Genomic DNA, 24403 nt, shown 5'->3' on the forward strand with positions numbered 1-24403 from the left:
CTCCTCTCTCTCCTCGAGTGTGCTCAAGTCCATATTCATTGCATCAGTGATGCTATCTAGCCATCTCATCCTCTACCGTCCCCTTCTCCTTTTGCCTTCAATCTTTCCCAGCATCAGGGTCTTTTCCAGTGACTTTTCTCTTTGCATTAGGTGGCCAGAATATTTGAGCTTCAGCTTCAGTATCTGTCCTTTCAATGAGCAGTCAGGGTTGATTTCCTTTAGGATGGACTGATTTGACCTCCTTGCAGTCCAGGGGACTCGTAAGAGTCTTCTCCAGCACCATAGTTCGAAAGCATCAATTCTTCGGCGCTCAGCCTTCCTTATAGTCCAGCTCTCACAGCCATACATTACTACTGGGAAAACCATAGCTTTGGTTATACGAACCTTTGTCAGCAAGGTGATGTCTCTGCTTCTTACTAAGCTGTCTAGGTTTGCCATAGCTTTCCTCCCAAGGAGCAAGCGTCTTTTAATTTCATGGCTACAGTCACCGTCTGCGGTGATCTTGGAGCCCAAGAAAATAAAATCTGTCATTGCTTCCATTTCTTCCCCTTCTATATGCCAGGAAGTGATGGGGCCAGATGCCATGATCTTCGTTTTTTAATGTTTAGTTTCAAACCAGCTTTTGCACTCCCCACTTTCACCCTCAACAAGAGGCTCTTTAGATCCTCTTCGCTTTCTGCCATTAGGGTGGTATCGTCTGCGTATCTGAGGTTGTTGATCATTGTCCCGGCAATCTTAATCCTGACCTGTGATTCATCCAACTCAGCGTTTCTCATGATGTACTCTGCATATAAGTTAAATAAGCAGGGTGACAATATACGGCCTTGTCGTACTCCTTTCCCAATTTTGAACCACTCGGTTGTTCCATGTCTGGTTCTTACTGTTGCTTCTTGACCCTCGTACAGGTTTCTCAGGAGACAGGTAAGGTGGTCTGGTACTCCCATCTCTTTCAGAATTTGCCACAGTTTGTTGTGATCCACACAATCAAAGGCTTTAGCGTAGTCAATGAAGCAGAAATAGACGTTTTTCTGGAATTCTCTTGTTTTCTCCATGATGCAGCGAAAGTTGGCGATTTGATCCCTAGTTCCTCTGCCTCTTCGAACCCCAGCTTGTACTTCCGGTAGTTCTCGGTTCACATGCTGCTGAAGGCTGGCTTGCAGAATTTTGAGCATCACCTTGCTGGCATGTGAAATGAGCGCAATTGTGCGGTAGTTTGAACACTCTTTGGCGTTGCCCTTCTTTGGAATTGGGATGTAAACTGACCTTTTCCAGTCTTGCAGCCATTGTTGAGTGTTCCAAATGTGTTGGCATATTGAATGCAGCACTTTAACAGCATCACCTTTTAGGATTTTAAATAGCTCGGCTGGAATACTGTCATCTCCGCTAGCTTTGTTGTTACTAATGCTTCCTAAGGCCCACTTGACTTCACTCTCGAGGATGTCCGGCTCCAGTTCAGTGACCGCACTATCATGGCTATCAGGGACATTCAGATCTTTCCTGTATAGTTCTTCTGTGTATTCTTGCCACCTCTTCTTAATCTCATCTGCTTCTGTTAGGTCCCTGCCTTCTTTGTCCGTGATCATGCCCGTCTTTGCACAAAACGTTCCCTTGAGATCTCCGATTTTCTTGAAGAGATCTCTAGTCTTTCCCATTCTGTTGTTTTCCTCCATTTCTTTGCATTGTTCATTTAAGAAGGCCTTCACCATTGGCTGTGCTGGCTAGGGCTGATGGGAGTTGTAGTCCAAAACATCCGGGGTGCCACAGGCGGGCTTCTTTCACCGGCAGCGCTTTCCCGCCAAAACGAGACTTGCGAGCAGGAGGGGCCGTCCGCTCCTCCCGCCTGCAGGTGGCGCTGCGGTGCTCGGGCCACAGGCCGCGAAGGAGGCTGCCTCTGCCGGAATCACAGTCGCGGTCCGCCCGCCCCACCGCCACCCACCTGGTGCGCGTGCGCGCTTGGGCCGCCGTCCCTCAGCCTGCCGGAGCGCGTCCGCGGCGTCCGGTCTCTGCGGAGCGTTGGCCGTGGCTGGGGGGAGCGCCGGTCCAGGTGGGTGGGGGCCGTCACGGAGCCTGTGCGGGAGGCGGCCTGTCTTGGAGGACGGGGCTGCGCCGGAGGGAGAGCCGTTTTCCCCCCAGAGCTCTCTGCGGCGCGGGAGGCGAAGGAGGGAAGCGTCTCCCTCCGCCCCAGAAGCCGCTCGGCCCTCAGGGCAGTGCTGGGAAGCCGCAGGGCCGCTCCCCTTCTCACCTCAGGCAACGGCAGGCTGCTCTGCCTCCCCCCGGGCCCCTCCATGGCCTCCTGGGAAGGGCTGCCGGGCCCTCCCGCTTCCTCCCTTGCCTACTGCCTTCCCCTTAGCAGCCCCAAGGCCGCCGCCCTACAGGTGCTTTCGCCTCTCGCAAGGCAAAACAGAACAAAATGGCCAAACGGGGTGGGGTGGGGGGTGGCTTCCCTGCTGTCTCTAAATTGTCCCGGCGGGGGCGGGGAGCCTTCTTACGACTCAAGTGAGAAGGATCTTGGAATTGTTGTCGATCACAAGCTGAATATGAGCCAACATTGTGATGTGGCTGCAAAAATGGCAAATGCTCTTTTGGGCTGCATTCATAGAAGCATAGCTTCCAGATCCCAGGAAGTGCTGGTTTCCCTCTACCCAGCACTGGTTAGGCCTCAACTGGAGTACTGTGTCCAGTTCTGGGCACCACACTTTAAGAAAGATGCAGACAAGCTGGAGAGGGTTCAGAGGAGGGCAACAAGATGATCAGGGGACTGGAAACAAAGCCCTGTGAGGAGAGACTGAAAGAACTGGGCATGTTTGGCCTTGAGAGGAGAAGACTGAGGGGAGATAGGATAGCACTCTTCAAGTACTTGAAAGGTTGTCACAGAGAGGAAGGCCAGGATCTCTTCTTGATCATCCCAGAGTGCAGGACACGGAAGAATGGGCTCAAGTTGCAGGAACCAGATTCCGGCTGATCATCAGGAAAATCTTCCTGACTGTTAAAGCAAGACGACAATGGAACCAATTACCTAGAGAGGTGCTGGGCTCTCCCACACTGGAGGCATTCAAGACGAGGCTGGACAGCCATCTGTCAGGGATGCTCTGACTTGGATTCCTGCATTGAGCAGGGGGCTGGATTCGATGGCCTTGTAGGCCCCTTCCAACCCTACTATTCTATGATTCTATGACTCTCGGCAGCCTAAGTGATGAAAGAAAAGAAAAGCTTCAGTTAAACTCCCCCCCCCCCTTTTGCTCAGGGCTGTGTGTGTGTATGTTTCAACCTGACTCTCTGGGCTCCCCTACTTTGGAGAGCGGGGCGGGGATGTCCCATGACAGGATCATGCCCCATAAAAAACAATATAAGTAACAAAATTTCCTGCATATAAGAACATAAAAAGAGCCGTGCTGGATTACAGCAAATACTAGAAGTCCAGTATTCTGTTCCACAGTGGCCAACCAGGTGCCCCCATGGGATATGGCTAGAAAACTAGCGTGTTGGGGAGAAGGGTTACAACCTAGTCTTCTTCCTGATGTGTGGAGTTTCTACATACAGGGAATTTTGTGGTATGGAGGAGCATCCCATCATTTGAGCCCCTACCTGTCATCTGAAGTGGTACTAATTTTAGAGTTTTAATTTTTGTGAACCACCCGGAGAGTTTTGGCTATTGTGCAGTATAGATCTTTAATTTAAAAAATGCTATCCAGACACAGGTTGAACTAAACTCAGTGAGAACTAGGTCTGTGGGAGAGCCCCACCAGAAACAGCAACCTCAGTGTGTGTACTGTGGAGTGGTGGAGTGGGGAATCTACAGTTTGTGCAGGATACAGTAGGGAGAGGTATATAAGCATGGTGATAGTGTAAGTGCTTTTGCATTTCTACATTTTGACATTCTTGCATACTTACAAACATTCTTTTCAGGTTTTGTACATTTTGGGGGGTAGTAGCTGAATTGTGCTCAGAAGTCATAGCATTTTAAAAGTTAAAATACAAAGTGACAAAGCATATACATTATAAAACTTTAGACAAAAGGTAGTAAAATAAGCAATAGAAACATAATAAATGTAAAGTGTGGTTCTATTCCTAAACTGAACTCTGCTCTGATTTTTCTTGTAGCCAGGCAAAAATGGGATTGTATGTAGGGGCTGGGATGGGTCAGCTAACCCTTAAGACTGTTTTTGATAGCATGGTCTCTTTATGCTCAGACATATATATTTTGGGAGATTTAAAAAACATTGTACCCACACTTCAGATTTGGGAAAGGTGGTTACTTTCAGTTAGTCAACTATATTTACCTGAGATATTCCACTCATAAAATTACTTTGGTAGGTGTTCCTGATATGCTTCTTGGTTCCAAAGTTTGGTTAATATGTCAGATTATTTGAGCTATAAGTTTTGCATGGTAGGGATAGCAACTTCCCGGAATGGAATGGGGTGAGCCGTCCTTAAATTCTTCATCTGATACTGTTCTTCATTTGTGTTATCTTGAAAAACTAGGGGGTGTAGATGAAGCAGCTGGTTGTTAGTTGTAGAGGTCATTGTTGGGGATCCCAATCACATTTGTCTTGTGATAGGCTGACAGGGAAAATAAACTTCAATTGAGAGCTATGCAGGCCAGTTTCCATTAACACACTCAGCAAACTATGAATAATTTCAGTTAAACGTCTCATTTAATTAATTTATTCAACGATCAACATTTACAATTGCAGCTAACACATGAACGTAGCTCCCTAATATTCCTGTTGTATGTAGACTTGCCCGTTCGAAGATTTTCCAATGTAAGTTTGGGTCTACATATGGAGGACAGTTAATTCCATCTAGTAATCTGTGTCCACATATTAGATACTCTTGCCATAGTCACATTTGGCAGGTGATTGCTCTGGTATTGACAGACAACAAAACAGCATAAGCAAGTTGCAGTTCCTTTCTTGATGCAGGTTGAGGCTGGCTGGGCAGGAACTTTCTTCAGTGATCTTGGAAGCAGGACCCTGTTTGGTTTGCTTTTTTGAGGGATTTCCAGTTTTTAACCAAACTTGTTAATGTTAGCATGTCTGAAAAAAAAAAAAAGTGTTGTGATGGTACTGTAGATATAACTATTTCTAACAGGAGCCATATTTTGAACTGAAAGACCAGCAACCTTGGTTCCATCCAATGACTCGTTCCTGCACAAACTGATGCCCAGGAAGTGATGTGGGTTTTAAGGAAATTTTTGAATTGGAAAATTTTCTGTTGCAAATTAGCATAATTGCCCAGGGTCATTTAGACTGGTACATTTTTTGACACCCAAGAGAATGATTTAATTTAGCATTATTATTTTACTTGTATTGAGTAAACAACAAAGATAAAAAGTACCCGATGGTAATTTAAAGACTAACAAATGTATTTTGCCATAAGCTTTCATGAACTATAGTCCACTTCATCAGATGCATGGAGTGTTTACTGATAATTTCAGGCTTTTATATAGTATGCGAGAAGTTGGGGAGATGATGGATAAATTGCCTTTTGTCTCTGTCTCATGATAGCTAAGGTACATAATAAAGTTGTGGGGAGGATAGCTGGGAGCCAGCTTGATCCCCCTGGCTGGCAGTTTCCTATCTCAGTTGCCTGTCTCTGAATTATTCACTGTACTGGTTCACTACTTGCAAATTACCAATTAAATTGCAGCATTTCTGCACCCATTTCACCTGTGCTGCTGCCTAATCAAAAGATGTTGATGCCTCTGACATTTTAGAGGAAAGATAATTAAGCAGTTGTAGGAGGAAGGGGGGAATCTTTCTGCATGCGGCAAATGTCACATGAAATGCAAGATGACAGCTGACTTTGGATTTCTGTCTTTGTAAAGGAGGCTATGGAGTGTGATGCGAAGTCGAGGTCTTCCTTCCCTTTCCATCCTCTTGTGAGCCCCAAGCAGGCAGCTACACGAGAGATGCAGGTGCAAACGTCAGAGACTTCTATGTGGGCGGCTGTGGCAGCAATCCAGGCCATGGACAAGACAGTAGATACTCACACCATGCGTTTGCTACGCCTGGAGGGGAGGATGGGGTCAGCAGAGAAGAAACTGGTGGGCTGTCAGAAGGCCACAACAGAAGTGGAAAACCAGATGGAGAGCAAATGGGCTGCATTGGGGACCTTGATGGAGGAGTATGGACAGCTGCAGAGGAGGCTGGAGAATGTGGAGAATCTTCTGAGGAATCGGAACTTCTGGATCCTGAGGTTCCCCCCTGGTGCTAAGGGAGAAACACCCAAGGTCGGGAATGCTGGTTTACTGCAAGTACAAAATATACATTCTGCTAGCCACATTCTTCCATTTTACTATGTGTAAATTTACAAATTACTCAAGGTACTGTAGTTGCAGGCAAGTTTATTGGGACTGTCAGGAAGGACTGGGAATTGTTTTAAATGGGGAAAACCCACCTCTGTTGCCATTAAAAGCCTGTTCCGATCTCTCTCCCTCTCTGCCCCATCTCAGACATTTAGCAGGTGGTGCCTTCACCTTTTAAATAATCTTGCAGTCACAAAGATCAGAAATGCAGTGAAAGCAGTGGTTTTTAGGAGACCATTGGCATGCTGAATATTCTGCTGAAAGCAGGGTTTGTGATTCACAGGGCAGCAGTAGCAGTGCCAAAATCCTTGTTCCTTTCCAAGATGTCAGGTTGTCGTGTTGTGCTTGCTATGAAGTTGCCAGAAGAATGGTACTTGTTGTTCCCCAGGACACAGCTATATGCTACAGCACTAAACAGGCAGCTGCCATCTGGATACTCTCCAAATCTCGATGCTTGAACAGTTAACATAGTTTTAAAAGGTTTAGGAGTTTTGACAGTTTCTACTGTTTTTAATGGGGATCGCAAGATGCTGAGAGCCTTTGAAAATAAATCTCTTTATCTAAGTGGTCAAAAGGAGTAGCCTGAAAACAGAATATTTTTGTCTGCTTCAGACAAAATGCTGCCTCCTTTTCTATAGAAGATAATTTCCCCAACACTGCTTGGTAGTATTTTTCGACTTCCAGTTGAGCAGACTGGATTTGGGAGACAAGAAGGTGATGAGCCTGTAACGCTTGCTGTTTTTCCAGGTTCCAGTAACCTTTGATGACCTCTCAGTCCATTTCAATGAACAGGAATGGGGGAACCTTGATGAGTTGCAGAAAGAGCTGTACAAGACAGTCATGAAAAGCAACTACGAGATGCTGGTCTCGCTGGGTGAGATTTGTGCAGTCTTAAATTATCTGTAATTGGTGGTAGACTGAAAGTTCTTTTCATTGGCCGATCAGTATGTCTGCCTCTTGAAAGCTAGTGTGATTTGAGTTGATAAGAGAATCCGCTTTTGATGACCTACAGTATAAATGTATTTTAAAATAAAATAAATAAGAGCATTTGCCTTCTGCCTGCTCAGAGAACCTACCATTTGGCCACAGGTCCATTCCTCCCCCTCCCCGCCCCAGGGCCCCATACAGTTACGTGGGGGCTGGGGAAAGAAAGCTTCTTAGGAAGCCAAAATCAATGTCCGGTTCTGGGTTAAAATAAATGGAGCAAAGAATAAAAGGAACATGGTGGTTGGAGTCTACTACTGGCCACCCAATCAAGGAGAAGACGAGGATGAAACTTGAAAAGCAAAAAGCCAATATTTCATGGAAGCATGACATAGTAGTAATGGGGGACTTCAATTTTCCCAATATTTGTTGGGAGACAAATTCTGCAGAACATGGCCCCTCCAGGAAATTCCTGACTTGTGTGGCGGATAACTTCCTCCTACAGAAAGTAGAGGAAGGAACTAGAGGATTGGCTATCCTTGACTTGATCCTAACCAACAGAGATGACTTAGTGGATAAAGTAGCAGTTACAGGAACTCTGGGGGAAAGTGACCATGTTGTACTGGAGTTCTTGGTTCTAAGGGAAGCAAAAGCCAAATGTAGCCAAACCTGTACCTTGGATTTTAGGAAAGCTCATTTTAATAAACTCAGAACAATGATCAGTAAGGTCCCATGGCAAGCGACTCTTAACGAGAAAAGGAGTTCCAAGATGGGTGGGAGCTTTTAAAAAAGGAAATTGTCAAGGCACAATTACAAACAATTCCAACGAGAAGAAAAGGTGGAAGACAACAGAAGAAGCCAATGTGGCTTCACAAAAAATTTAGAGATGACCTGAAAACAAAGAAGTACACATATAAGAAGTGGAAGGAAGGCCAAGCAACAATGGAAGAGTACAGACAAGTAGCACAGAATTGCAGGGGTGGCATCAGGAAGGCTAAAGCTGAGAATGAGCTGGGGTTAGCGAGGGATGCTAAAAGCAACAAAAAGGCTTTCTTCAGCTACGTGCATAGTAGCAGACAGAGGAAAGAAATGGTGGTTCAGCTATTAAAGAAGGATGGCAAAATGATAACAGCTGACAAAGAAAAGACTGAAGTGCTCCATTCCTACTTTGGCTCATTCTTCTCCCAAAAGAGGGTCTATGATCCCACTGGCAAAGGCGAAGCACAGGCTGAAGGAGCAGGATTGCAGCTTGAGATTGATAGGCATATGGTCAAGGAACACCTAATTACTTTGAATGGGTTCAAATCTCCAGGGCCAGATGAACTGAATCCTAGAGTAATAAAGGAACTGGCAGAAGAACTCTCAGAACCACTGTCTATTCTCTTTGAGAGATCATGGGGGACGGGTGGAGTGCCAGATGACTGGGGGAGGGCTAGTGTGGACCCTATCTTCAAAAAGGGTAAAAAAGAGGAACCTGGGAACTACAGACCAGTCAGTCTGACATCAATCCCTGGGAAAACTCTGGAGCAGATGATAAAGCAATCCATCTGGAAGCACCTTGAAAACAATGCAGTGATTACTCGAAGCCAACATGGATTTGTGAAGAACAAGTCCTGCCAGATGAATCCGATCTCATGTTTTGATCAGGTCACCTCCCTTGTGGACTGTGGGAACGCTGTGGACATAATATACCTCGACTTCAGCAAAGCTTTCAACAAAGTGCCCCATGGTATCCTTATGAGCAAACTAGCTCAAAGTGGGCTAGATGAAACAGCATTCAGGTGGATCCACAGTTGGCTACAGAATCGGACTCCAAGAGTGCTTATCAATGGGATCTTCTCAAACTGGGGAGAGGTAACGAGTGGGGTACCGCAGGGCTCAGTCCTGGGCCCAGTGCTCTTCAACATTTTTATGAATGACTTGGATGAGGAGGTGCAGGTGTCAGGATTCCCTTTTGCCCTGCTGAGAACTCCAATAGCCAAATCAACACTCAGACAAGAGGCTGCATTTCCAAGACTTTAATTCCATTACCCTAATGAGGCATGCAGGCCGCGGTGGCTTAGTAGTTAAGACGCTGAACTGCAGAATGGAAGGTTGGCGGGACAGCAGTTCGAGTCCCGAGTGCTGCGTGATGGAGTGAGCTCCCGTCTTCAGTCCCAGCTTCTGCCATCCTAGCAGTTCGAAAGCAAGAAATTGCAAGTAGATAAATAGGTACCGCCTTGGCGGGAAAGGTAACAGCGTTCTGTGCACCTCGGTGTTCAGCCATGCCGGCCACATGACCACGGAAGCGTCTTCGGACAGCGCTGGCTCTTGGGCTTAGAAACGGGGATGAGCACCGCACCCTAGAGTCGGACACGACTGGTTGGGGACACCTTTACCTTTAATGAGTCATACAGATGCAAATTGCCAGAAACTCACAGACTACAAAGGAAAAGCCTTCAAGGAGTTCAAAGGGGAGTTACGAAAGTTGGTCTCTGTTTGGGAAAAAGGCTGCAATCTCTCTTAACTTAAGGCGTGGGAGGGGAAGATCTCCCCCTCTCCTGTGACACCTCTAGGCTCAGCTGTTGACGCCGAGCCAATCGGGCAGAACACCTAAGCTCAGCCCCTGCGATTTCCTGCTTGTGCCTGTGTCTGCACCTTGCGTTTTCGGAGTTCAGGTTGTCCTTCCCTCACCTCCCTCTGTTCGCTGTCACAGGGATGTGTGAAGGGAGGGCCTCTCCGTCCAGCTGTGCCTCTGAAGCCTGGGAAAGTTCTTCCCCCATGTGTTGCAGCTCTTCCTCAGAATCTGAACTGCTCTGACACTCTATATGCTCAGAGGCAACCCTGACATCAGCCCCGCTCCCATGAGGCCCCCCCTCTTGCTCCCCCCCCGGGGTCCGGGCTTGTGGGGGTATTGTCGGTGGAAGTGTCTCAGCAGCAAAGGGGCATGCACATGCTCAGCTGGTTCCCTGGAACATTCATCTGGGCCATACCCCTTTCCATTCCACTGAGTATTGCAGGCGCCCTTGGGAAATGCGCGAGTCCAGGATGTTACCAACAGGATGTTATCAACAGGTCTGCCCGAGGGGTCTTTCGCACGCTGACAGGTAGTGCAGGAGGCAACATAGGTCTTGACGTCCCGACACTTGGGGCCACCAAAAATCCAGCATAACTCCGTGTAGGGTCTTGGCGAAGCCAAAATGCCCAGCGGTAGGGGAGTTGTGGCACTGATGGAGAACTCTCTCGCAGAGAGGTTTGGAAGGCACATAAGCCCAGCGTGAGTGGTAAAGCAGTCCTCCCTGCAAGGAGAAGGGGGTTGACTTGCAGATGGCAGTGGCTAGACCTAATTCCGCCACCTTCTCGTGGACAAAAGGATCCTGAGGTTGTTCAGTGCGAAGGAGCTCTACCGAAGAGTGAGGTTCCACAGCAGCTGCCAGACTTTGTGGGGGAAGGGAGAATCAGAGCAGAGGAGGGTCTCTCCTCACCCTCTGGCTGTAGGTCCGGCTTATGAGAGAGTGCATCTGCCTGTTGATTGTCGGCTCTCATGTGGCGGATCTATAGGTTAAATCGGGGAAAAAATAAAGACCACCTAATCTGCCACTGGTTTAAGGCTCAGGCTGTTTGGAGATGTTCCAGGTTATGATGGTCAGTTCTTACTTCGACTGAATGCTATGCCCCTTCCAGAAGATGATGCCACGTCTCTAAGGCGGACTTAATAGCTAATAGTTCCTTCTCCCAGATGGTATAATTCCACTTGGACACGTTTAATTTCCTGGAGTGGTAAGCACAAGGCTGCAACTCACCTCCTGCTGGACCTGGCTGGTAGAGCATGGCCCCCTCTGCAAGTCAGAGGCGTCTGTTTGCACTACAAAAGGCTTCCACAGGTCAAGGTGTAAAAGGATTGGCTCAGAGCTAAAAAGCTTTTTCAGCTCTTCAAAAGACTGTTGGGCGGAGGCAGTCCAGTGAAAGGGAGATTTCGTGCCTTTAAGGAGGTTCGTGAGAGGAGTTGTCAGTCTTGCATAGCCGGGCAGGAACTTTCTGTAGAAATTGGCAAAACCCAGGAAACGTTGTAAGTCCTTCTTTGTGGATGGAGCCTTCCAGGAGTGGATGGCTTGGACTTTTGCAGGATCCATCTTGATGCCATCCGCTGAAATAATGTAACCGAGATAGTCCAAGGATGTCAAGTCAAACGCACATTTCTCCAGCTTGAAGGAAATATAAGCAAATCATCCAGATAAATGATGAGAAAAGTGTCCAAATAGTCCCGGAAGATGGCATAAATAAAACACGAAAAAGTAGCTGGAGCAGAGGCCAGGCTGAAAGACATGACTAAGTATTCGTACGACCTGTACTGCTTCTGAAACAGGTCTTCCACTCATCCCCCTCCCGGACGCGAATCAGATTATAGGTGCCACGGAGGTCCAATTTGGTGAAAATCTTGGCTTGCCCCAGGCGCTCGAGCATCTCAGGGATTGGGGGAGCGGGTATATTTCACGGATAGTAATGGCATTGAGGGCTCGGTAGTCATGGACAGGACTGAGCTCCTGTCCATGACTACCGAGCCCTCAATGCCATTACTATCCCTGAAATCCCTGAAATTACTATCCCTGAGCTCCTGTCACAGACTACAAAGGAAAAGCCTTCAAGGAGTTCAAAGGGGAGTTACGAAAGTTGGTCTCTGTTTGGGAAAAAGGCTGCAATCTCTCTTAACTTAAGGCATGGGAGGGGAAGATCTCCCCCTCTCCTGTGACACCTCTAGGCTCAGCTGTTGACGCCGAGCCAATTGGGCAGAGCACCTAAGCTCAGCCCCTGCGATTTCCTGCTTGTGTCTGCATCTGCGCCTTGCGTCTAAGAGTTCAGGTTGTCCTTCCCTTGCCTCCCCCTGTTTGCTATCACTCATAGGGATGTGTGAAGGGAGGGCCTCTCTGTCCAGCTGTGCCTCTGAAGCCTGGGAAAGTTCCTCCCCCACGTGTTGCACCTCTTCCTCAGAATCTGAACTGCTCTGACACTCTATATGCTCAGAGGCAACCCTGACAGGAGGGAATGCTGATCAGATTTGCAGATGATACAAAATTGGATGGGATAGCTAATACTTTGGAAGATAGAAACAAAATACAAAGTGATCTTGATAGACTGGTGCGCTGGGCAGAAAATAACACAATGAAATTTAATAGGGATAAATGCCAAGTTCTGCACTTAGGAAAAAGAAGCCAAATGTACAGTTACAAGATGGGGGAGAAGCGACTCAACAGCACTACAAGCAAGAAGGATCTTGGAATTGTTGTCGATCACAAGCTGAATATGAGGCTACAATGTGATGTGGTTGCAAAAAAGGCAAATGCTCTTTTGGGCTGCATTAATAGAAGCATAGCTTCCAAATCCCGGGAAGTACTAGTTCCCCTCTACTCAGCACTGGTTAGGCCTCATCTGGAGTACTGTGTCCAGTTCTGGGCACCACACTTTAAGAAGGATGCAGACAAACTGGAGAGGGTTCAGAGGAGGGCAACAAAGATGATCAGGGGACTGGAAACAAAGCCATATGAGGAGAGATTGAAAGAACTGGGCATGTTTAGCCTTGAGAAGAGAAGACTGAGGGGAGATAGGATAGCGCTCTTCAAGTACTTGAAAGGTTGTCACAGAGAGGAAGGCCAGGATCTCTCCTTGATCATCCCAAAATGGAGGACACGGAAGAATGGGCTCAAGTTACAGGAAGCCAGATTCCGGCTGAACATCAGGAAAAACGTCCTGATTGTTAGAGCAATACGACAATGGAACCAATTACCTAGGGAGGTGATGGGCTCTCCCACACTGGAGGCATTCAAGATGAGGCTGGACAGCCATCTGTCGGGGATGCTGTGACTTGGATTCCTGCATTGAGCAGGGGGTTGGACTCGATGGTCTTGTAGGCCCCTTCCAACCCTACTATTCTGTGATTCTACAGGATGGCTATTGGGGAGCAGCCATAGTTTGTCTGGTTATTGCATCTTGAAACAGTCATACTTCCTTAAGATCATGGGAGCTGTTTGATGTTTGACGTTCATTAGAAGAATGAAAAGTACAGCTTAGCAGTAGGCTGCGTGTTTGCATTTTGAGGGTTCCAGTTGGATTTCACAGTTTTAAAAACAAATAGATCTCTAGTAGCAAGGTTGGGAAAATTTCCTACCTGAGAATTTGGAGAGCTTTTTCCTGCCAGAACAGATAATATTGGGCTAGATGGATCAGCGGTCTGCCTCAGGATAAGGCAGCTCTTTGTATATTATTTGTTTGGCCTCACCTTGTGCTGTTGCTGGAGCAAGGGAGTTTCTGCGGTGTCCACACAGTGGAGTGTTGGCCTCTTCCTTCTTCACATTACTGTCAGCTTTATTAATTAAAAAATGTGGGCATGCACCTCTCCATAATGATCTGCTCTGTAGTTATGTAATTATGAATTGCACTAATTACCTCATCTTTTTTCATCCATCAATTGAACAGACTATGTCATTGCCAAGCCTGAGATCCTGACCCAGATTGAGCAAGGGCAAGAACTGTGTGAGAAGGCGCTTGGGGACTTGGAAGGGAGCAGTGTCCCTGTACACCTTGACACAGGTACATTAGCAGACCTCCAGAGCTAAGACCTTTCTTTAATCATTTTGCCGTCTTCCCATAACAGGGATGTTACTCTCAATCTAGGAGTGAAGGGAGAACAGTATGGGAGAAAAGCTAAGGAAGAGACTATTTGCTATGACCTTTTTAACTAGCCGTGTTGGCAGCATTTGAATATTACTTGAATATTACTTGCAAGGAGCTTGCAGACTGATACAGGGACATCTGGGTTGGAGGCACATGGCTCGTACCTTGCTCACATCCATCCAGAGGTTATTTTAGTGCATCACAATGACCTTCCCCTATGTTAATTCCATACAGCAACCTTTTCTCTTTTCCTTTCAGGGTCCCCTGTTGCTCCAGTGGATGTGTCTTTGTGGCTTAAACAAGAACGCTGGAGCATTCTAAGGCCTCCTGTGAGGCCTTGGCAAGGCACTTTGCAGATAAAATTGATCGGATTAGGGGTGTTATTCCATGCGCTGTGGATACAGTTAGTGAGCAAGAGGTGGCCTGTGGCAAACCGGTTTTGTGGGATCGGTTCCAGCTTCTTCCTCCTGATGAAGTGGACAAGGTGCTTTCATCTGTAAAGTCGACCACCTGCTTACTTGATCCTTGCCCATCTTGGCTCATTATGGGCTGCAGAGAGAGACTGGGTGAGGGGATCAGGGTGGTGGTGAACGCCTCCCTTGAGGAGGGAGTGATGTCATCAGCCCTCAAGGAGGCAGTGATAAGACCATTCTTAAAGAAGCCCTCCTTGGATCTCCCAAGTTCTGAACAACTTTCGTCCAGTCTCGAATCTGCCATTTTTGGACAAGATGATTGAGCAGGTGGTGGTGATGCAGTTGAAGGCATACTTGGAAGAAGCCGATCATCTAGATCCATTTCAGTTGGGCTTCAGGCCTGGGTATGGGACAGAAACGGCCTTGGTTGCCTTGGTGGATGATATGAGGAGGGCTCTGGATAGGGGCGAATGCTCCTTCCTTGTTCTCCTCGACCTCTCAGCAGCTTTTGATACCATTGACCATGGTATCCTCCTGGACCGCCTGGAGGGGTTGGGCATTGGAGACACCGTATTGCGGTGGTTCCGGTCCTTCCTCTCCAGCAGGTACCAGAGGATAGCACTGGGAGAGGAGGTTTCGGACCCGTGGCCACTCACTTGTGGGGTGCCACAGGGTTCCATCCTCTCCCTGATGCTATTTAACATCTATGTGAAGCCGCTGGGGGCTATCATCAGGAGGTTTGGGGTGCGGTGTCATCAATATGCGGATGACACGCAGCTCTACCTCTCGTTCAAATCTTCACCAAGGTTGGCTGTAGAATCCCTGTCCAAATGTCTGGAGACGGTGAGTGGCTGGATGGGGAGGAATAAGCTGAAGCTGTACCCTGACAAGACCGAGGTACTTTTGGTGGGAGACTAGAGGAGGTTGGGGGATGTTGACCTGGTGTTGAATGGGGCACAGCTGCCCTTGAAAGACCAGATCCGCAGCCTGGGGGTCATTTTGGACTCCCAGCTGTCCATGGAGGCTCAGGTGTCAGCTGTGAGCCGGACAGCACTGTATCAACTCCATCTGATATGGCGGCTGCACCCCTGCCTTCCCGACCATCTGCTCCCATCGGTAGCTCATGCCCTGGTCTCCTCTCGTTTAGACTACTGTAATGCGCTCTACGTGGGGTTACCCTTGAAGACGGTTCGGAAGCTGCAGCTGGTACAGAATGCAGCGGCTTGCCTGATTAAAGGCAGCCGCCGGCGAGATCATGTCACTCCAGTTCTGAAGGAGTTGCACTGGTTACCAGTTATTTTCCAGGCCAAATTGAAGGTGTTGGTTTTGACCTTTAAAACCCTATATGGTTCCAGCCCAGCCTATCTTAAGGAGTGCCTCCAGCAACACCAGACAGGCCGCTTAACAAGATCAGCCTCGGATGGCCTTCTCTGTCCCATCAGCCAGGACAGCTAGATTGGTGGGGATGAGGGAGAGGGCCTTCTCTGTGGTGGCCCCCACTCTGTGGAACTCCCTCCCTAGGGAACTCTTCTTTAATGAGCTTCCGTTGTGCATTAAAAACGTGGTTGTTCAGGCAGGCATTTGGGGTGGGTTAGGGTATTTTTAGAAATATGATGTTTTTACTGTAGAATTTTATTGTTTTAAACTGTTTTATTATACATTTTGTACATTGCCCAGAGTGGCTGGGTGACCGGCCAGATGGGCGATTAATAGATTTAATAAATAAAATAAAATTAATTAATTCCGACTGTCTAAGTTAAGGTGTTTGTTTATTGAGGTGGGTTCAGGAGCAGAAGTGATGTTTGCATTGTGAAAAATATGCTTCCTCCAATGCAGTGTTTGCTCTGTGGTTGGCTGATCTGAATACCTCTGGTACTTCACACTTTGCAAAATATCTATTTTTCTGATATGAAGGTTCTTCTCTGTTTTGGAGGAAGTAGCCTTATATGTCCACAGCATTGTCACTTTGTCTTTGCAGCAGTGTTTGTACCAGAGCCGTAGCTCAGTGGTAGAGCACACATGCTTTGCATGCAAAAGGTCCCAGGTTTGATCCCTGGCATCTCCAGGTAGGGTTGGAAAAACCCCTGCCAGAAACCTGGAGCACTGCTGCTGGTCAGTGTTGACAGTACTGGGCTAGGTGGACCAAGGGTCTGACTCGGTATAAGGCAGCTTGCTATGTTCCTATGTGTAATCCCTTTTGTCCTCCTTGGTCCTGGGCTGGGTGCTATCTTTTTAATTGCACTCTCTCCTGACGGGAGGAAAAAGTCTTGTATCCAGTTTGGAAAGCCAGGTTCTTCCTCCAAATCATCTTCAGTGTTTAGGGCTGCTTGGGCAGCCCTGAAAACCTGGGCATTCTCAGACTGTCACATAGTCTGAATTGGGGTGCAGGGATTGCTGCTTACATGGAAGCCATGTTAGGAAAAGGATTAGAAAGTCTTGATTATGTAATGAGCTAGTAGTAAATGTTTAAGCCTCAGGGTTGTGACCAGCAGGTTGCTGTGTGTGAATGGTACTTAGTTTGGCCAGCAATGCACAGCAGCCTTTTCTCTTCTCCATTCAGGGTCCCCTGCTGCTCCAGTGGATGTGTCTTTGTGGCTTAAACAAGAAGTGGGAGAACCACAGGGTGGGGCTGCTAAGCCCCCTGAGATGAGCGATGGCTCTTACATGGGTGAGTACTGAATGGACAGTGGTTGCTTCTCAGCTGTTTGGCTCACAAGAAAGAAAGCATGCCCCTGACATGAGGGACATGTCTTCCGCTTCCAAAATGCTTACCTTGTGTGAAATTGTTGGGTTATCAAAAAGCAGGAATATGAGACTGCTGCTTACCCAGTAAGGATTCTCTGATATTATTATTTAGGGTGCCTTGTGGTTTTCCTTCTGTCAGTCTTTTTGTGACAGCTGGGGAGGCAGGAGGTGTATTTCTTTTGTGGGACCCAACTTCATAAGTTTATCTCCCTCATCAACGCCCCCCCCCCCCCAATACCTTCCCGTGCTCTCTTAGGTGACATGCATTATGGGTTTTGGTGGAATTCAGAATGCCTTTTCCCACTGTTCTTTGTTTCACTAATGTTTCTTCCTCTAACTCTATTCATCCTTCCCTCTTTTCTATACTTCTTAGCCTTCAACCATTTTCTTCATCCACGCTGCATCTGGGCTCCCTGTTTCTTATTTCTTGCGCCCTCTTCCCATTTAGCTTCCCTACCTGCTAAGTACTCCTGCTTCTGTCTGCCTGCCCTCCTCTGGCCACACCATGCAGGCCTGCCTCCTACCCCCAGGGCACATGAGAATTCTCCATGTCAGGGAAGAACAGCACCCCATGCCACCCTCTCTCCCGTGCACAGGTTCTCCCGTTGATGCGATGGATACGCCCTCCCGGATTAAAGAGGAAGTGGAAGAGGCGCACTTTGATCCTGGGGATTCCCACAAACAGGAGATCTGCCATAATTCTCACCTGGGTGTGTCCTGTATTTGACCTATCTTGGAATCATGTCCAATATTATGCTTGGCCTTATAGAAATGCATGTAATGGGCAAATCTCATATAGGTGGGATGTAAAGAAGCAATTAATTTGTTCAGACAACTCTAATAATTTGATTGTTGCAATTAAGCTGTTCGGGCTTGATGTCCTAATTTTTGGACATCTCTGGCCAAGCACCATTTTCCCATTGTTTGTTTGTTTATTTTTGCAGGGCGAAACTTGCTTTAGAAAGTGGTCCCACTTTGTAAGAAATTGTATTTTACCCCATCTTACAAACCCATTACACTCAAGTTCTCCAGCATGTGGAAAATATCAAATATAGCTATGTGGGAACCCATTCTGAAAACTATGGGGAAATGGCGCTGCGATGTGGATGGGGCAGCTCACCATGTCAAAATATTGGTGAAAACCAGCTCGGGAAAAGAGTGGATTTAGGGAGTGCTGGTTGTAGTAGAGGGAGGCTTCGGACCATCCCAACTGACGCCCTTTCCCATTCTGCTGTATCTACAGTAAGACTAGTGTATTGTGCAATACAGCCTAGCTGCCACTATGCCATAAACTTCCCAATACCTCTCATCTCTCTCCCAAGGGAAGCAGAAATTGGGAACCAAGGAGTAATAGGGGCAATATTACATTGCTTTGGATTCCCTAGAAATTAACTTGAAAGCTTGTTCCCAAAGATAGCTTTTCTACAGTTCTTGTTCCTTCCTGATAGGTCATTGGTTATGTCTTCATTTTAAGGCCTGCTCCCTTGTAGTTCTGATCCCTCAGAAGCCAAGTGTATTGCTGTTACAATAACAGTAAATAACGTTATGGTTGTCAACCATGTCCAACGGGCTCCGGTTACATCACCATCTCTGTGAAGTAGGCTTGGCTGAGAGTGAGAGGGAGAGAGAGAGAGTTGGTTAAAACTACCCAGAAGGTTTCCATGGGCTTGCAGTGATTTGAACTCTTGTCTTCTATACTACCCAACCCCATTCTGTTGGCTTCACCACAGAGGTTCTTCCTCAGTTGGGTTTCCAGCTCTTATGGTTGCTAGCCCTCTTCCCCTAGCTAGGAGACATCTTTTTGCTCGGTGTACATTGTGAATACTGTGGAACAGGAAAGATTTGGGTGCTTTTGACATCCAAAAGTACTTGCCAGACTGTAATGGACCGCAGATTTTTCTCTGCCATTTTGTGGTTATTGCAATTCCAAACTGATTCCCAAGGATTCCATTAGAAAGACAGTGACTGGGTTCTCACAATCGTGGGGGGTAAAATAATCCATCGTAGGGGCTGTGGGATGGGTATGAAGCCACCCCTGCTGTGCTATGTTCAGATGGCACACCAACCCGTGTTGCAATGCAGATAATTATGAAAAGAAGGGGCGCGCACAGAGAAGCCACAATGGCTTCTTTTACCCCTGTGGTCGTGACAACCTTGCCAGTGCTTTGAATGTTATGAAAGGGAGAGAATGGGAGTGCCCTGGTGTAATTTTCTTCTTCCTGGACAGAATATCAGACTGTCACAGTTGATGAAGCTCGTCTCATCAGACCTCAGGAGGCCCCGTGTGTGCCGGAGCCATTGTTCCTTGGTGAAGGCCCCAGTACTGGTAAGTAGCAGAATGAAGACTTTTGGATCCTGTGAGTGTTGTTGTTAAATGTCCCTCTGGATGGTACTGTAGTTCCTCCAAAGAGCTTTGTGGTGGCAAACTTCCTGGTCCAGTCACTGGGTGCTGTTCTTCCACAGTACTAACTGCAGTGTTTTATCTCACCATTACCTGTCCCATAGTCTGAGTGGGAAATCTAAATTCCTGAGCAGGCATGTTGGGGGGCAGAATTGTGGTGGGTAAGGATCTGCGACTACGAGCAACAACTTGCAGAATTATAGGGTTGAAAGGTAATTAGTCCTCATCCTTAAGTAGAATTGTCCACATATTAACCCCTTACGATATCTTCTCCCTGCTTAAGGGTACTAGAGTTTCATCTTGGTGCTTGTCCAGCAGCCCCATGGGCTGCTTCTCACATTAACATTTTGAATGGTACTGTATACTCTTTTTCCTGCATCTTTAAAATGCAGCATAAGAAATATCCGTAAGTGAAATGAAAAGCGGGGGATCAAACTTGAAGTCACACATGTTCATTACAAATGCAAGTAGACTGAAATTGTACTTGATGGACAGAGATCTTAATGACTGTTTAGTGTTTGGGATGCCTGAACAGCATTTTAGAAATGAACGGGTAACTAATTTGGATAATGACCATACATGAGCTTCATAATAGAAAGGAAGACGATGGAAAAATGGAATTTAAAGTTCGTAGGGAGCTGGATGAAAGTTAGTCATCTAGAGTTCTGAATCTTAATTATATATGCTGAATTTAGAGGGTGTTCAGATATAATTAATTGTTCTTAGAGTAGTGCAGTTGTAGGGAACCTGGTGCTGTCTAGGTGTTTTGGGCTAGAGCCCCCTTAATCGCTGACTATTGGCCGTGTTGCCCAGGGCTTATGGGTGCTAGGGTCCAAAGTGTTTGGAGGGCACCATGCTGTCGAGTTGTTACAGTGTACGGAGACTTTCAGGCATCTCTTAACTGTGTACCTTACAACCTTGCCTTGAACTCACATAACTCCAAAGCTATTTTGAAATTATTGCTGCCGAATAATATGTTTGTGTTCGCTATTTAGCAAGTTAAATTCCTGCTCAAAATTGGGTAAGATTTTATAAGAGAAGTATAGATCGAATAGTGGTCCTGCTTCAAAGTTCTAATAGTTTTGAATATATTAGAACTGCACACTCCAAATGCCCACCTGGTATAGTAGTGGAATCTAAAAAATGGTTGAACCAAGTGAGCTTCAAGTGTTCTTGGAAAAGATAACCTAACTGGCAAACTGTGTGATCACTTATATTAGTTAAAAGCATCGCAGTCAACCCCAGAATTAGTTCCTGGTGAAAATAACTGACTGTGGCCAGGATTCAGTGAAATAGTATGCACATGCAGGGGAGAAACATGCAAAACTTGCTTTCACAGCTGAAGAGAAAAGCCACTATTCAATTTTAAAGGCATCTTGTCCCTTTTGTACCATGGACAGTAAATTATGGTCCTGGCTGTTTATGCAGATCTTACTCGGATACTTGTCACTTTTTTGTATCCTGGTTTGCCTCAAATAACTTCCGTTTTTTCCACACTTTGCCAAGGAGTGGAACCTCATAGGGCCCTTGCTCTCATCTATTAATTGTTGGTACAGAACAGATTTGTGGTATGATGCCTTCTACAAACGGGAAAGGCCTTCTACTCGATGGCCTTGTAGGCCCCTTCCAACCCTACTATTCTATTCTATGAAAGAGGAGCAGTAGAAGCAGTGTCTTTCTGGTTAAAGAGAGGACCAACAGGGTAATGCTTCTTCATGGTCTGCTAGAGCAAAAAATTGAAACCCTGTAGAAGGGATGTGCCATGAAAGTTAGGGAGCATGGCAGCTGCAGCTACTCCCCAATGGAACCAACATCCCATCATCTTCTGTCTGGCAGATTGAATAAGACCAAGACCACCAATGCATGTCCTGCACAACTTGTTCAATTCCAAATAACCAGAATTTCATCAGAGGTTAGACACAATGCATGGAGTGACAAGGTCCTTCCAGAAGCTACTAAATGATCTTGCAGATGCCATTGGCTACCAGAGGAACTGAGCTCTTTGCAATTAGTTATTTGTGAAGACTTGACTGTGAATGGCAATATATTTGATGAAATGGTCCACTGTCCAAAATGTCAAGATGTTGATCTTTGCCATATATGTATAACATGGTGCATTGGGTAATAATAAACACCCATACTGTGCCCGCTCTTTCCTGCAAAGCTGTATGCTATTCTCCCACCCCAATAGATGGCAATGCAAATACCAGTATTTAATGTGGTGAATGTGCTTCCCTCTTCAGTGTTAAGGAATGCATCTCTGGCTTTTAATAAGTGACATAATTCAAAATTTCAGCAGAGCAAGATTTGACCTCAAGCCTGGTTTAATCATAACTGAAGGAGTGAGCAAGGTGCTGTCAGCACCTCGAATATCCTGATGCAAAAGCCAGATTGTGAGTTTTGCTTTGATTCAGAGGCAGGTACAACCTGATAATCTCTGTCACAGTAAAAGGAAATGTCAAGGTATGAAATGATGCATCTTTAGCATTTCTCTCAGAGGAAGAAATAACTGCTGACGTTTTAAGAACTGGGGGGGAAGTCTGAATGTCATAATTGTCTGCTGGATGGATTTGAGAGGTGCGTGCCTCTGCAGAGAGTAAATATACAAGTAAGTTGTATAATGTGGAGGTTGGCATCAAAGTGTCTGGATGGGGACTGGAGTTCCTGGAGAATGGAAATGTGCATTAAACATACTGTGCTTTTAACTAAGTCTAAGGTCCTTGGCTGTTTCTATTCATGCTTTGATCTGATCCTTTTTTTGCTCCCTTAGTTGCTTGCCTGGTGGATTGTTTGAGTACTTAATTAGAAGCTGAGTGAACCAAAGGGCAAATAATACTCGGGCATCTGGTCCAGAGAAGGTTAACTATTTTGTTAAGTATGCTGTACAGCAAAAGCCCTCATGTTAGTATGTTTAGAGGAGAGTGTCTTCAGGCCTGCTGTGCTCCATATTTTGGAATCCAAGAGCTCAGAAGGTTTGTTCTTCTCATGGCCATATTCCCATGAGAATTGTTGAATTTACCTCCCTATTACAAAGAGCAGCAAGAGTACATTTCAGATGTGGGATTGCTTAGGCTTGCCAGATTCCACAAAGGGCAATGTTTAATGTAATGTAGAGTTTGTTACTCTCAATATATGATGTGTCCCCTGCATGGTAGGGAGACTTTTGACAGGCGAGGCGTCTCCTCTCAGTGCAAAATGTGCTTGCCAAATTTTCTGCATCCTTATTCATCATTGCTAAATCAGTTTGCTCAGTTTGTATAAACTCCAGAAACAAGTGTTCAGGTAGAGATTAACTATATTGATAAAAGTGTGATAGGGGAGAAAGCAGAGTGGTGGTGAGCATTCCTGGTTTTTTAGGAAACACTATGCCTGAGAATTAGGATACTTAGAGAGTGATCATATGGCCCCTAGACAGTGTCTGCAGGGCCATAGGATTGTTTGGTTTACTGGCTCTGAGGTCAGGGACAGGGCTCTGACCTCTGACCCAGTAAACCACGCTTCCCACCCCTTCCCCCTCATAGCTGACTGGAAAGAACCATGCCAGCTACCTCTCCACACTTGGAAACCTGAGCGTGGGGTGGGAGGAGACCAGAGAAGCTGCCTTACGCAGCTTCCTATGGTCACCCCAGCCTCTTTCCCTGCTGGTCCGAAGCACCGTGGCTAGACAGGTGAAATTGCCAGTCTAGCAAAAATGCAGGGCATTCGGAGCATGGAGGCGAGGATCGCCTCTGTACTCCTGCCACCCTGCACTGGATATTCAGCAGCCTCTGAACTATCTTCATAAGATTGCGCCCTTAATTCCTTTTCCAAAATAGTTGTTATAGCTACTAATCTAAATGCTAATCTTTTAGCTGCCTTACACAAATTTGTTTTACATAGAGGATTTCCTTTAAAAAAAGGAAACGAGATGTTCTGCAACTGCATCTTTCCTATATTCTTTTTCTGGGATACAAAAAGAAAAATTCTGCTGCAGATTTTCCCCATTCATATCCTTTTACATGAACACATTAGTGGGTTGTGCCTTCGGAAACAAAAGGCTACGTTTTTGGCTTTCTAATAATACATTGAGGTGTTCAGCATTTATGTTTTCCAAATCTTTTTTCTGTTTACTCATAAGCAAAATAAAGTGGAGCAAATATCCCTGAGGCTGCAATCCTATTCCTGCTACCTGGGAGTAACCCCCATTAAATTCGGTGGGACCTCCTTCTCAGTAGACATGTATAGGATTGTGCCATAAACCATATTGTACTTCGTATAAAGTCATATATTTTATTTATCTTTTAAATGTTATATGTTGCATTCTTTGCTAAACACATGTCAGTTGAAGCAGAATACAATGTGCTAAAATTACAGTTACAGTAAAACAGTCTCCTGAAGCACAGCCAGCATAAAACCATAGCCAAAACAACCTCGACTTAAAGCGCAACAGAAAAAGATCAGATCCAGCTGCCATTAAGCAGCATGGAATAGCTGCTGCTTGAAATAATTCATTCTTTTAACTTTAGCAGCATCCTTTTTAATGTGCTCAATTGCACATTCTAAATTTCTTATAAAATTTCCATTTTGGAAAAAGAGCATTTTTATAAATTGCTGAAGCGGAAGTATCTTTTTTATCCTTAGCAGAAAAATCTTTCCCTAATTTTGGAACATATGAACTTCTCTGTAGTGTTACTCCAGGAGACACACCTAAGCTTTGATGGTGATAAAAGTCTACAGAGAATTCATAGAACAGTGTTGGAAAAGGGAAAGTATACTGAAGTAGTTTAAGAAGTCTAAGGTATTGAGCTGCTATAAAAATTGTAGTATTTGGCATGGATGGAAAGATAATTGGCAGGTGTAACTGCTAGAGCTGCTAAAAGAACAAAGTAGAATATTAATTTTTTAATTCCAATATTATAAATATTGCCCCACCTCCTCCCCAAAAAGTGAAACAGGGAAGAACTAGGCAAAATCTCTGTGTTAAAT

General features: G+C 46.0%; 1 protein-coding gene across 6 annotated transcripts in view; it reads left to right on the top strand.

The window, feature by feature from the left end:
• The first annotated feature begins 1631 nt into the window (after nucleotides 1-1631).
• The window catches only part of LOC146345317 (zinc finger protein 783-like), a 48280-nt gene continuing 25508 nt past the window's right edge, over nucleotides 1632-24403 (top strand). The window contains exons 1-7 of one of the 6 annotated variants that reach the window (XM_084860047.1): nucleotides 1632-1939; nucleotides 5828-6256; nucleotides 7055-7181; nucleotides 13682-13795; nucleotides 16853-16960; nucleotides 17634-17747; nucleotides 19265-19363. In XM_084860047.1, coding sequence (XP_084716173.1) covers nucleotides 5834-6256; nucleotides 7055-7181; nucleotides 13682-13795; nucleotides 16853-16960; nucleotides 17634-17747; nucleotides 19265-19363 — 985 coding nt within the window. In that variant the 5' untranslated portion in view covers nucleotides 1632-1939; nucleotides 5828-5833. The other 5 variants (XM_084860048.1, XM_084860046.1, XM_084860049.1 and 2 more) reach the window with 5 other exon arrangements.

The sequence above is a fragment of the Heloderma suspectum genome, chromosome 5 (genome assembly GCF_057233095.1).
Source record: "Heloderma suspectum isolate Gila_16-S chromosome 5, 16-S_ref, whole genome shotgun sequence".
NCBI lineage: Eukaryota > Metazoa > Chordata > Lepidosauria > Squamata > Helodermatidae > Heloderma > Heloderma suspectum.